The sequence below is a fragment of the Hippopotamus amphibius genome, chromosome 12 (assembly GCF_030028045.1).
Source record: "Hippopotamus amphibius kiboko isolate mHipAmp2 chromosome 12, mHipAmp2.hap2, whole genome shotgun sequence".
Taxonomy (NCBI): domain Eukaryota; kingdom Metazoa; phylum Chordata; class Mammalia; order Artiodactyla; family Hippopotamidae; genus Hippopotamus; species Hippopotamus amphibius.
In genome coordinates, this window is record NC_080197.1 from 80,400,945 (window position 1) to 80,414,836 (window position 13,892).

Sequence of the window (13,892 nt, forward strand, 5' to 3'; positions counted from 1 at the left end):
TTAGCACAAAGGGATACAAAAGATATAGTTTGTTTTTCAAAAGGCAAGTATGTTAAATCTCAAAGTTGAATACTCAGTGTCTGGCCATTAGGAATTTTTTCATTTATGGATCCGTGGGGTCCTGTAGCTAACTTGACTGCCTTTTTGTTTTCCCTTCTGAACAAGAGTAGAGAATAAAGCAAATAAAACTTCCCAGTTAAGAGCTAACAGGTGTATAAATAGGGCACTAGTTTGCTACAGACTATAATTGACTGAAGGAAAAGGAGTGGGTCACAGAAATTATTAGGAACCCCTTATCATCCTCTAGCAGTGTGTCTGAGCAGAGGGAGAGGGTTCTTGGGTCGCCCCACCCACTGCAGCCGAACACCTGACCGTCCTTGATAAACCTGCCTGCTGTATCTAGTGACAGAGGATTCTGTTTCTTGGATTGGAAGCAAGTAAGCAGAGAGTTTAAAGTGAAGTGTCCTGTCTCCTTGCTGGGGTACGTTCCCTTTTGGAAAAGCTTTTCTTACAGGAATAGGGGAAATAAAATCATTAGACTTTATAGAGTGTCCAGGTTTGATCTTGGTGTCTCTTTTTTTCCAGCTTTCAATTGTTGCTGTTTTAGCAGTATAGTCAGGCTCATGTGGGAATAGGAAGTGTTCTGTGGCCTTTTTTTTTTTTAAATATGTTTTGTGCATTATATGGTCTAATACAAACCTTGGACCATTGCTAAGGTGTTCAATTTAGGCATTGTCCTTGTCAAGCTTATAAATAAATGTCTTTGACTAAGCTGTGACCTTGTTCTTTTTCCCCAGGAGGGGAAAAGAGAATACCTGTTGGGTTGGCATTTGGCTACACTGCAAGTTGAGCACTTGGGTGCAGTGTCTGAAAATGACACTGTTGCAGTATAATTATGAAAGCATATCTCCTCGACTCAGTCTTTAGACACCAGAATGTTTGTTTAGGAACAACAGGGAAAGTCACTCTGACATAACATGCATATATAACTAGTAAGAAACTCTGCATTCTTTTTAACAATTTTCATATGATCACAGCAGAGTTGTTTGCATGTTGTGAACAGCTGGGAGGGAGATGAGGATTGAGTTCTATTTTAGGAAATAAATTCTCCCAAAGTAAAACAGAGTAGCAGCATCTTGTAACAAATTATTTTATTTTGTTGTATGTTAGGGAATGGCCAGATTAGCCCAGGCCTTAGGTTTTGAGTTGGTAGGCGAGAGGGGAAGGGGGAGGCTAGGGAGGGAGGGAGAGTGAGTTTGAGTGTGAAGAAGGTCACTGCTGTTCTTCAGTTGTTTGTCCTCACTCCCTTCGGAGTTCCACAGAGGATCAGTTTTCTGTGCCCCTAAGGAAGGATTAGGGGAAGTGGAGAGCAGCAGAGTGTTGTGGAGGGAAGGATGGGCACTATGGCTGGCAGGTGTGGGGCCCAGCCGTGCTGCTGGGCACAGGGGTCCTGGGGGGAGGGACATTGATGTTGGAGTGGAAGCGCAGGTATACATGTTCCTGCATCCCCCCCTTGCATCTTTTTGGCTCAGGAGAGGCAGGTTAGTTTAGGCTTAAGTGATCTTGTGGTGTGAGCTTGCTGGGCTGAGAGACACGGAAAGGAGCAGCATGAAGACACTGATGCCCTGTTTAGGAGGGGCTTCCACACTCCCACTCCCTTTCCTTTAGAGTCTGACAGGGGAAGGACAGCGAGGAAAGAGGGCCCTGAAGGGTAGGAGGGCTGAGCTCCTTTGCCAGCTCCCCAGCGTTGGTCACGAGTTCTTAGGTGGTAACCTTGGGGATAGGCAGGATTGCACACCACCTTGGGGGGGACGCTGGGGTCTGCCAACTCATTTATGAAGTGCTTTGGATCGTTTCCTGTGATCCTCACAACTTTCTTATGAAGTGATCGAAGCACTCTCGTCCTCATTTTGTACATGAGGAAACCGAGGCTTGAGGATTTTGTAATTAATTAAAGCTCATTCACCTAGTTAATGGTAGAGACACAAGATTTCCTGACTCCTGTGCTCTTTCTTTTCTACTTATCATATTTGCTGTGGCTGGAAGAGAAAGAGTAAGGGAGAGGGTGGGATTTTAGCAGAAGGTACTTAAGTGTGATTCTGTGTTCTTTTTCCACCAACAGGGATATTAAGTATAAAAATGGTCTTACTTAATACGACAGAGATTTTTCAGAGGCAAAGTCAGTGGTGGAGGATGAAGGAGGGGTGTCTGTATGGGCGGAACTTCAGCCCCCTCACCCTACCTTTAGCCAAACTGAAACAGAGCTCGAAAGCACTCTTCTCGGATATTTTCTTTTTTCTTTTTTTTTAATTTAAAAATTTTTTGACTTCACTATTTATTTTATTTATTTATTTTTTATTTTTGGCCGTGTTGGGTCTTTGTTGCTGCCCGCAGGCTTTCTTGCTAGTTGCAGTGAGCGGGGGCTACTCTTCATTGTGGTACTTGGGCTTCTCATTGCGGTGTCTCCTCTTCTAGAGCACGGGCTCTAGGTGCACGGGCTTCAGTAGTTGTGGCACGTGGGCTCAGTAGTTGTGGCTCATGGGCTTGGTTGTGGCATGTGGGATCTTCCCAGACCAGGGGTCGAACCCACTTCCTCTGCATTGGCAGGCAGATTCTTAATCAGTGCACCACCAGGGAAGTCCTTCTTGGGTATTTTCTGTAACTTCATTTGTTCTTTCCTTTTCCTAAGAAAAGGTCCCCCAACCCCCATTTAAAAAAATATGTTTTTCCTTAATCAGTTTTTAAAAAGCTCAGAAGATAGGACATTATACTTTGAATGTATTTGTCTTTCTAAAGATGAGTTATTTTTTCTCATTGTAAGTGTGGTAAGAGATAGTTGTCAGTATTGCTGAGTTGACAGTTAAACTCACAGAGGTATACTCTGATACTCCTTCAGGTCTGGGAAGGGCGGTGGCGAGTAATCCCTCATGATGTGCTGCCCGACTGGCTCAAGGACAATGACTTCCTCCTGCATGGACATCGGCCCCCTATGCCTTCTTTCCGGGCCTGTTTCAAGAGCATTTTCAGAATACACACTGAGACAGGCAACATCTGGACTCATCTCTTAGGTATGTAATAGCAGTGATATAATGTGATCATCCTGCTTCTCCCACACCAGTGTATTTGAGGGTAAGGACAGAAGTTAAAAAATGTATTTTGGATTTGCTGTTTTATTTTCTGGATTTCTAGTGATGCAGTTTCTCAGTAGTTGTCCCTGTGATTGTCCTAGTTTACCCGATGATTTTACTATAGCCAAGTCATCTTTCTCTCTCCTAGATTTTCAGATGTGTCCTTAAACCAGACCAAGGAAAAAGCACTGTACAAAATAGGGTATAATGTTTTAATGAGCATGGAGAGGAAGGTAGTTATTTAAGAGAAGTAAGAGGATTTTTGAATGTCATTATTTAGACTATTGACAGTTATTCTAAGTAATAACTGAAGTAGAATGTGATCTGTGATATTTCTTTCCATCATGATTGCACATTAAAGAAAGAATACAGTGGGGGAGAGAACAGTCTTTTCAACAAATGGTGTTGGGGAAAGCTGAGTAACTAGTATGCAGAAGAATGAAGTTGGACTCAAGCTGGATTAAAGACCTAGACATAAGAGCAAAAACTGTGAACCCATCAGGAGAAAACACAGATGTAAATCTTTATGACCTTGGATTAGGTGACACTTACTTAGAATTGACACCTAAAGCATAAGCAACCAAAGAAAAAATAAATTGGACGTGATCAAAATTAAAAACTTTTGGGACTTCCCTGGTGATCCAGTGGTTAAGACTCCCTGCTTCCAATGCAGGGGGTGCGGCTTCAGTCCCTGGTGGGAACTAAGATCCCACATGCAATGTGGCATGGCCAAAAAAAAAAAACCAAACTTTTTTTTTTTTAAAACATTTGTATGTCAAAGGACATTATCAAGAAAGTAAAAAGATAACCCACAGAATGGGAGAGAATATTTGCAAATCATATATCTGGTGTAAGGGTCTAGTAAAGAACTCTTACAACTAAACGCTAAAAAGACAACTTGGTTTTTAAAATGGGGAAAGCATCGGAGTAGATGGCCAGTGAACACAGGAAGAGATACTCAACATCATGAGTCATCTGAGGTCTTGCCGGGGTGTGGAAAGATTAGAACTCACATGCATTGCTGGTGAAATGTAAAATGGTACAGCCCAGTTTGGCAGTTCCTCAAAAAGTTAAACAGAGTTACTGGCAGTCCTAAGTCTAGGTGTATACCCAAGAGAATTGAAAACATATTCACACAGAAATGTGTACATGAATGTTCTTAGCAACATTATTCATAATAACGTTGAAAGTGGAAACAACCTGAATATCTATCAGCTGATGGGTGAATAAAATGTGGTATATCCACATGATGGAATATTGTATGGCCACGAAGAGGGGGACTGCTGATAATGTGCCACAGCATGGGTGAGCCTTGAAGGCAGTAGGTGCAGTGGAAGGAGCCAGACACAAAGGCCGTGTATTGTATGATCCGTATCCGTGAGATACGCAGAATGGGGACATCCCTAGACACAGGAAGTAGATTAGTGATTATCTAGGTTTGTCTTTTGGGGGTAGTGAAAATGTTCTGGAATTAAATAGTGATGATTTCACAGCCTTCTGAATATACTGAGTAGCCTGGCCTTACCCCATTTGACGTACTTTTCTTATCACACATTTGATTTCCACTGTGCCTCCCAAGTTCCTGCCTGCTAGTACAGTGACAGTAGAATAGATAATCAAATCAAGTTTGTTGCTGATGTCTAACTCAAGGGTAAATGCTTTATTAAATGGATCAAATAGAATCACTTAGTAAATGCTTAACTTCTTAATTTTTGTGCCTGTGTTATGTTAAGTGGCCTTTCCCTAAGCAATAAGAATGTGGTATCTTACTGTGAAGAATAGTTTAAAAACTGGTTATGAAATAGCTCAAATAGGCATTTCATTGTCCTTAAGTCCTGAATCTATTGGGCCAACTGGTGAGGACCAGAGAAGCATCACTCCTTAACAGCAGCTGGTGGAGAAAAGCTGTATTTCCTAGCAGAGTTTGGAGGTATCAGCTTTCATTGCAAAAGACAATGCAGAATGGGCCTTTGAAACCTGGGCTACAACATATATGCCAAAAACTTCATAAGTGAAATTTCACATGGGATCTAGAGACAGAAGTGCGCTTATTTAGTTTTCTAAGAAGCAGCAGGCATTGTCTGTTTTCTTTTTTTGGATTAGTGATAAGTTATTCTGTGTACTGAGTTTGTGAAGCTGAGGAGCATATGATACCAGCAGTGTTTGGAGTAGAACAACATTTTGGATAAGGTTGTTATTTGGAAAAATTTTCTCATGGAACTTCTGATTCAGATGTCAGGATTGAAAACATAATCAGTATATAACACTCTCTTCAAAAGGATAATCCTTTCTCTCTTCCCATACTTTTTCCTAGGTTGTGTATTCTTCCTGTGCCTGGGGATCTTTTATATGTTCCGTCCAAACATCTCCTTTGTGGCCCCACTGCAGGAGAAGGTGGTCTTTGGATTATTCTTCTTGGGGGCCATTCTCTGCCTTTCTTTCTCGTGGCTGTTCCACACAGTCTATTGCCACTCAGAAGGGGTGTCCCGTCTCTTCTCTAAGTAAGTATCTGCAGAGTCCATATTGGGTCAGTGATTTAGAGTCCGTGGGCTGGGGGAGAGCTTGCAGCAGAGGTGGCAGAAGCCTTGATGCCATCCACTGGGAACTTTGCTTGGAACCGGTAGCAGGCAGTAGTTTGTAACATTAAATGGATTTTTTTTTTCTGTCCTAGACTGGATTACTCTGGTATTGCTCTTCTGATCATGGGGAGTTTTGTTCCTTGGCTGTATTATTCTTTCTACTGTAACCCGCAGCCTTGCTTCATCTACTTGATTGTCATCTGTGTGCTGGGCATTGCAGCCATCATCGTGTCCCAGTGGGACATGTTCGCCACCCCTCAGTATCGGGGAGTGAGAGCCGGTAAGAGCACCAAGGGCCCCTGCCGGGCACGCGTCTGTTTGCCAGTCTTCATTAAATGGCCGCCGTTGGCCAAGCATTATGTGGGGTCCTTGTGATGCAGAGATGGAGAAATCATGGTTCCTGTTGTTGAGGGGAGTGTAATGTAGTAGGGGTGTCAGTGGAGGGCTTGCTTAGCTGTCGCAGCTGATGTATTGGGGGCAGGACAGTGCACGTGAGTTTAGAGCGATACACTGTCCCTGTGGCTGTGGCTCCATCATCTTTGTAAAATAATGACGCCTTGTTCTCAGCCCGAGGTGTACTTTTTATAGTGATTAGTTCTTTGTTGTCATTATTTGTTTTGTTACATATTCTTATTTTATTAAAAATGTTTTCCTATGTATTTTCATTTTAAAATGTATATAAAAAAAAGTCTTCTCTACCAACTGATTGTGTTCTAAAGAGATACCATGCATCCTTTCTGACGTAGGGATAAAGAGGCTTTTTATATTTAAGATAGTGCCTGTTTAGTTGGAGATCAGTGGAAAGCCAAAAGCCCCTTCCTGTGTGAGTACTTCCTGTGTGAGGGTCTGGACTGGGTGAAGCCAGGGCTCTGTCCTCAATTTTCTACCCTGAGTGTCAAACCCAGTGCCTGCTGGGAATGAACAGGAAGTATCATATTAAAAGGAATACTTTTCCTTTCAACCTTTTTATTTTCAACCATTTTGTATTAAATTCCCAGCTATGGTTTATTTGCAGTTACCTAGAAGGTTCGAAGTTAGAATTAACTTCATGTTAATTCTGTTGGAGGGTTTCTGTGAGCACATGAGCAGCGGTCAGGATTGGCTGCCAGTGTTACTGAACCAAACTTGGGTCTGCTTGCTGCACCAGTCTGCCGACCCCAGGTTGTGGTGAAGGAAAGTGCAGCCTGTATTGTAAGGAGCCAGAGAAGGAGTCCAGGGCAGCTAACGGTCAAAAAACTTGAACTCCCCGATGGTTTTCAGAGAGTAGTTTTTATAGGCACAATTTGAGGAAAGGTCTGCATGGTGTGTGACCTCCCTCTGATTGGTTGATGGGGAGGTAACAGGGTGCTGTTCCAGGAACCTCAGTCATCAGCCTTCTGGTTCCAGCCAGTCTGGGGTCCATGTGCTTGTGCTCAGCTTGAAGTCATCACCCTCCACCTGATGTATCCCTTGAGGAGGAGCCAGGACCCTGCCCCATCCCTGCACTGTTGTTCTTGACTGCTCCTCCTTTGTTTCTGCGTCCTCTCACTCCTCTAAACAGTAACTGTTCGAATCTGCCCTTTGGAACCCAGCAAAGTCTAGGAGGCTGAAACCTTTCTCCTACAAACAAGAAATGGGGGACACGGACAGGCTTGCATGCCCAGGAGGGCCCTGCTGGCTCCTGCTGGGTTTCAATCCCCTCCTTTTCTGTGATACACCTCAGTCTTGGGCGGAACAGGTGTTAGATAAGAAAACAATGCTTTGACTAGAGAGGCTGACCATAAACTTGCAGAGAACTCAGTTTCCCCAGCGATGCTCAGCTGTGCTGTTCAGCCCGGAGCACGAGCGATGGGGATGCCTTGGCTGAGTGGAGCTGGACAGCCTGCAGCCTGTGCACCGGAGGGACCGCGCTCCTGAGCCTTTTTTTGGTTTTGAGAATGGTGGGCAAGGCCACGAGCAGCCTCTGCTTAGCACGTGGAGGAAAAGAGCAGTGAGAGAACAGGAGCACGATGTCTTCTGTGGGGAGCAGGGGGAGGAAATAGGCCTTCTTGACTCCTTTCTTCTTGAGACAGCTCTGCCCTTGCTCTGCCTTCGGGGATGCCCTGTCATCTACGAGTGTGCATGTGGCATTGGTGCACATCCATGCTGATTTGTAACGTCCAAAGCAAGTGATAGGTGCCTTGTTTTTGAGAAGGGTTACCATTGAGTGGTGGTTTGTTTGACAAAGGTTATTCTTACCTGTGTCAGAATGTGGGAGCAGCTCCTGCTCTGGGAGGCGTCCCTGGGGTGCTCTGTTGATACACACACTTCACAGTGGTTTTAGATCCGAGTTACCTTTAAACTCTTTATCATGACATTTTCTGTTACAACCCTTAACACGTGTTCATAATAAATAATAAATAATTAACATATAAGTTACAAAACTTGGACAAAGTGGTACTTAACCCTCCACTTGATGCAGTCTGATATTTTTTATTTTTGTCTAGTTGATTTAAAAAAATGCTGATCCAGACTCAGTTTGTCTTGTAACCTAGGTCACATCCAGAAGTTTGAAAAACACTGCTGCAGAGGGTTCTGAAGGTAGTCTGGCTGTGGTGGCGCGGTGCTGATAGGCTTGTGTATCTGACCTGTGCTCTGGGGCTTGGGAACTTTTCAGAAGCACCCCTCTTCCCTTCTCATTCCCTCCACTTCCACCCCACTCTCACCCCAGGAATGTCTGTTGCCTCAAAGGGAAGATGAAGTATGTAAAACTGCTCCCGACGGTAATCTGTGTCTTTAAAGAAGCAGCATTTAGGGATGCTTTCGGCAAACCCCTAGATCTCTCTGTTCCTAAGAACACCAGGTAACATAACTCCAAACCCCTTGAAGACTGCTGACTTGTTAAGCTAAGCCTTTCTCAGCAGGAGGCTCTTTGCATTTGTAAATAGATCTCTTTTTTTTTTAGAACTTAGCTGTGCTGTCTTATATGGAAGAATCCGAGTTGAAGAACCTTCTTTTTCCTTTCAAACAAGAAGCTGATGTTGCATCCTGCTTTGAAATACTCAGTTTGCAGAACCTCTGGTACTGTGCCAAAGTTCTTCTTCCTCATTTCTCTTCATTTTCACTGTGTTTTGTGATCCCTAGGAGTGTTTTTGGGCCTCGGCCTGAGTGGAATCATTCCTACCTTGCACTACGTCATCTCGGAGGGCTTCCTGAAGGCTGCCACCATAGGGCAGATCGGTTGGTTGATGCTCATGGCTGGCCTGTATATCACAGGAGCGGCCCTGTACGCTGCCCGCATCCCCGAGCGCTTCTTTCCCGGCAAGTGTGACATCTGGGTGAGTATGCTCAGGAGTGGTCAGTGTCTCTCTGTCAGTCTCTTAGTGGGTTTTTGGCAGACGGGGAAGTGAAATAACTGAGAAGTTTCAGAATCTAGAGATGTGTATCCTAGCCCTCAGCCTCCCGCATGAGCTGTGTCTCTCTGGACAGCTTATTAGCAACTGACATGTTGGTGCCAGGTACAGCGCTGAGGGGGCACCTTACAGGGACGGCCTGTTAAACTCACTGGTCCCATAAAGTGTAACAGCTGACATCAGTGCCTTCACTTGACAGGTTGGGAAGTGAGGCTTTGGGAGATAGGGTATCTCTTATCCTCTGAAGTGGCAGGAGTGGAATTTCATTCTGTGCTCCTGTGCCCCACCCTGTGTGGCAGGTCTTCTAGTCCCTCTTTGTCTGGTGTCCTTATGTGTGAGATGAGGGTGACAGACCAGGTTTTTACTGAGGTCCTTTTCGATACCAAAATTCAGTGTTTTGTAATGAGGGCCTGACATACGTGTTTGGTTGGAAGAGGAGGTGGGATAACTAGATGGTGGTTAATGGTAAGAAAGGAGGGAAGACGAAAAGAAAATACAAGGGACCCACGGACAGTCTTGTAACCGAGGATGGCCTGAGGTGTATCAGCAGTGCAGGGCTGTGGAATCTGACCCTCCGGAATTCTCATCCAGTTACTGATTATCACAGGCTGAGCTGATCCTCTGGCCTTCTCTAGATTAGTTTAGGTATTCGTGTAAGAGAACATGCTCATTTAGGTCATCTTTGGAATTTACATGATCAGATTTATCTTTCTGAGATTGCCTCATCATAGTTTTGGTGTTGATGTGGAGAAATTTTCATACACCTCCCCGCCTTTTTGGAAAATGAATCCCCTTTGGTTTCCCAGGAAGCATCTTGGGAGGGACTTAGGGATCCCTCTAGTTTACACTTCTAAAATTAGTGTCTTTTCCTTGATAATTAGTTTTGCCGTTTTTCATTTTGAGACTAAACTGAGAGAATAGTGTAAGTTTTGAAGTGCTGTTTGGTGCACTGAGCAGTCACCCCCTCTGAGAGATGAACTAGCATTCAGCAGAACAAGTTACATCAGAACCATCATATGCTTGTAGCCCAGCTTCTGACGTGAGAAAGGAAGTAAAGGGCTCTGCTTTCCTAGGCTTTTGATGCGATATCTTGTTCATGTGATTCTGGCTTCTTAGAGCTGAAGGAAACTCTAGCTACCAGATGTTTTGACCCTCTGCCCCATCCTGGGAGCCCCTTCGTTTACTAGGAGAGCAGCACCTCAGCGACCCTAGTGCTAGCGCTCTAGTCCGTGACAGCAGTGAGGAGGCATCCCCGTGTCTGCCCATTGCCCACTGCTTGGCACCACAGGGTCCTTGGGGTTCTGTGGCCTGTGGGCAGCATCTGCCCCAGGTCTGCCAGGTCCCCCAGTGTCAGGTGTGCACGTGTCCATGTCTCAGGCTTAGGGCCGCAGCTCCATTTCTGTGGGAACAGCTCGCCTTCGACTCAGCAGAATGTGATATGCCTCCTGGATGCTTCGAGGTCTGTGGACGCCTTGCATTTGAGCTGTGCATCCACTCCCGCCCCCTGCTCAGCATAAACCATCTTTAAGAATCTGCCAACTTTTAATAGTGTATCTCCCCCACCCCACCCTCTGCCTCCAGTTTCACTCCCATCAGCTGTTTCACATCTTTGTGGTGGCTGGCGCTTTCGTTCACTTCCACGGCGTCTCGAACCTCCAGGAGTTCCGCTTCATGATCGGCGGGGGCTGCAGTGAAGAGGATGCACTGTGATACCTGCCGATGGCCGGGACTGTGACCCTCAACCAGGGCCTGCGGCATCCGCAGGCCTCCCTCACTGGCCTGTGACGCCAGTACCAGAGGAGCCCCAAACCCTGGCAGCCTCACGGGCGTTGTGATGCCCTCAGGGCTCTGCGTGGTCCGCAACTGGGAAGAGAAAGCAAAAATAAATCACACCTCACAGGTGGAGAAGAGGAGAGATGGCCCAAATCCTGCCTTGTTCTTGGATCTGCTGGTTGAGCGTGCTGCGAGACCCGGGCACGCTGGCTTCTGATCCATGTCCTGCTTCTCTAGATGTCGGAACAGTTTAGCTGGAGGCTCGTTCTTCCCCCTTCTCTCTCCTTAAAACAATAACACAAACCGGTTTCGATGAACATTTATATCCTATTGGGGGTGTGTGTGTGATTTTAGATTGTTTTTGGGAGAACAAAGAAATTAATGTAAATAAGATTTCTAACTTACTGTTTAAATAAAATTTATATAAATGTTTAAAACAGGGGTAGGGGAGGGAGGGAGGATTTTTGTATAGAATGAAACATGCAAGTACCACACACTGTTTCAATTTTGCACAAGTGACTGCTGGTTGATCAGGTGACAGCCCCGGAATGTATGATGCCTTGTGCACCAGGGTGCCTTCTGAAGGCTGCCATACCGTGGGCCCTGATGGGGCAGATCCTACAGCCCAGCCCGGCAGTCACATGGCCACTCTTGCACTTGGGAGCCCTCGGGAGCCCTGGGGTAGATGGGGCACCGTGTGTTTTCTCAGTGGAAACAGCACGTGAAAGGCTAACAGGATGTGTTAGATCAAGGCTCTAGTGATGGTGTCATTTTAGAGAGTGACTCGTCTACTCTTATGGTGGCCCTTTCTAAGGAGTAGAGCTGCCTACTTGGGAAAATCACTTGGGTTGGCGGAGGGGCAGTGGAGAGTGGGGACTGTTAGCATAGGGGACGGTCGCAGTGCTTCTTGGTGTCCTCTTCAATTTGGTGGTGACTCGGCTGGTTGCCAGGGGTGGGGTGGGGGTGAGTGTTCCATGTCTTTGCTGTGGAGCTCTGGACCCCCCTGTATGTTTCCCTCCATGAGAATCACTGCCCTCACCACCCTTCCTCCCCCTCCGGGAATTAAAATCAACCTTTTCCCGGCATCATAGTTCCTGGTGTGAAGCCAGCCACAAAAGGGATTCCAGGTGCCTCCTGACTCATTTATGTGGGTGGGAAGGAGTTTCCCTGCGGTGCTGTCCTGGTGACTCTGGGTGACAGGTGCATCAGCTCTCCACAAGCAAGAAAGCCAGCGGCACGCTTCTAAAGCAGAGTCCATTGCCCACCAGTGCTGTGGGTGACCAGCGCTCCCAGAACACCGTCTTTCAGGGATAGTGTGGTGGGAAATTTTAAAAGGAAATGGTATGTTATTGCCAGGGAGTCTGGTCAAATCCTTGAAGCTATGTCTTTGAGGAGCCGTTGAAGTGAAAAAGGCTGCTGATGTGCCAGAGGTACCCTGTTAGGGTGTCAGAGTGTGGTAAGGGAGGGTCTGGTTCACGGAATTCTGACCTTGGCTCGTGGGAGGACCGCCAAAATAGCTCTTGAGTCCAGCCACTCTCGGCCGAGATGTCAGGTGATTAAATTACATCCCGTGGATGGTGGGGATTAGAAGTGAGCATCGAGACCCTAAGTATGGGGGCTGGTAGCCTCCAGAGGATGTTTGGGAATATTGGAAGGGTCTTCTGTTTATTCAGTATGGAGTTTTTCCTTGATTACATTCTCCTCTCTCACCCCTTCCAATCTCCAGCCAAAGCCGGGAGCCAGGGAGAAAGAATCCGTTGTAGAACTCGGGAAGAACTTATGAGTGTTTTGGTTCTGAGTGAGGTCACTGCCCTGGGTGCTGGGTGGGCCCAGCGAAAGCCTCGGTGGGTGAGCTGGTTCAGTGCCGGCAGAAGGACAAGCAGTGTTACTCCCGTGGGGAAGCACAGCCCAGCAGGACAGGGCCATCGGGAGGAAGCAAGCTTAGCTTCGTCAAGCAGCAGCACATATCAGAAGCCAGACTTGCTCTCCGGTCACACACCCTGGGGCACAGGTGTGTCTGTGCAGCCCCGTGACACCGCCAACTGAAGCAGCAGTCCAGGGCCCAGTCGCCCCACACCCCAGAGGAGAAGCTGAATCTGGCTCAACATAGCACAAACCCTTAGGAAAATGAAGTTAACACCACCCAGATGCACGCCAGTAGCAGCCCTCTCTCTGGGGGGGCGTGGGGGCGCGTGTGCCCATCCCCGTGTGTCTGTGCAGCTCCTACCCCGCCACACGCGCATGTCTCAGCTCGCTGAGAACTCTCACAGGTTGGCGCCTGGATGCCTTACTCTCAGCAGGCAGAGGCTTGCTTGCTCTGTGCAGATTTTAATTTTCTTTTTGGGCCCTAGGCTGGTTAGGACCTCTACAGCTTCATCCTTTCACCGTTGAATAGTGGCCTTTTCAGTGTTTTCCCCTTCCTGTTTGTAAATTGCTGAAGCCACAAAGCACATTTTTGGGTATCACAGAGGGTTGGGATTCCAGGAGGGCATTCGTGTGATGGTTCCATTCACCATGGGGTTTCCTGACTTGCTGTATTCTCAACTTCTAATAAAAAGAACCAAATGGAATATGAAGTTTTTCGTTGGTTTTTTGTTTTTGTTTGTTTTACTGCCCCAGCTTTCCTCTCCATAGCTTTTGGTACCCCTTACTTGAAGCCTTAATTTAGACACTGAAGCCTAAATTTTTGGAAACATCCCAAGCTGAGTGCTGGAGACCATTCTGAAAAAGCTCTCTGTGGACTGACTTTTCAACCAGTTAAGATCTTGTGGAATTATTAATAGGCCACTAGAGGTATTTACTATACTAAATATAGTATCTGAGGACATTTAGGGGTGTGTATACTCAATTGGGCTACCAACTTTCTGAAAGTTACATTGTATAGTCACTTCCATGAATAATGTTGAGAGTTTGTGAAAATTGAAAAGGTGTTCTCTCACAATTCTAATTAGACAATCTTGTAATTTGTGTATTTTGCATTTCCATTTTCGAGGGTGAGTCAAAAATTATCCGCACTCTGGGTGTAGAATTATAGAATTTTT

At 46.1% G+C, this 13,892-nt stretch overlaps 1 protein-coding gene across 3 annotated transcripts in view; it reads left to right on the top strand.

Moving 5' to 3' along the window:
• ADIPOR2 (adiponectin receptor 2) overlaps positions 1 to 13,420 on the top strand; it is a 46,854-nt gene extending 33,434 nt beyond the window's left edge. For all 3 annotated transcript variants that reach the window (XM_057701489.1, XM_057701490.1, XM_057701491.1), the window contains 5 exons: positions 2,897 to 3,068; positions 5,443 to 5,629; positions 5,800 to 5,987; positions 8,810 to 9,003; positions 10,660 to 13,420. In XM_057701489.1, the coding sequence (XP_057557472.1) occupies positions 2,897 to 3,068; positions 5,443 to 5,629; positions 5,800 to 5,987; positions 8,810 to 9,003; positions 10,660 to 10,788 (870 nt within the window). In that variant the 3' untranslated portion in view covers positions 10,789 to 13,420. The remainder of the gene's footprint in view (positions 1 to 2,896; positions 3,069 to 5,442; positions 5,630 to 5,799; positions 5,988 to 8,809; positions 9,004 to 10,659) is intronic.
• Positions 13,421 to 13,892: the final 472 nt, after the last annotated feature.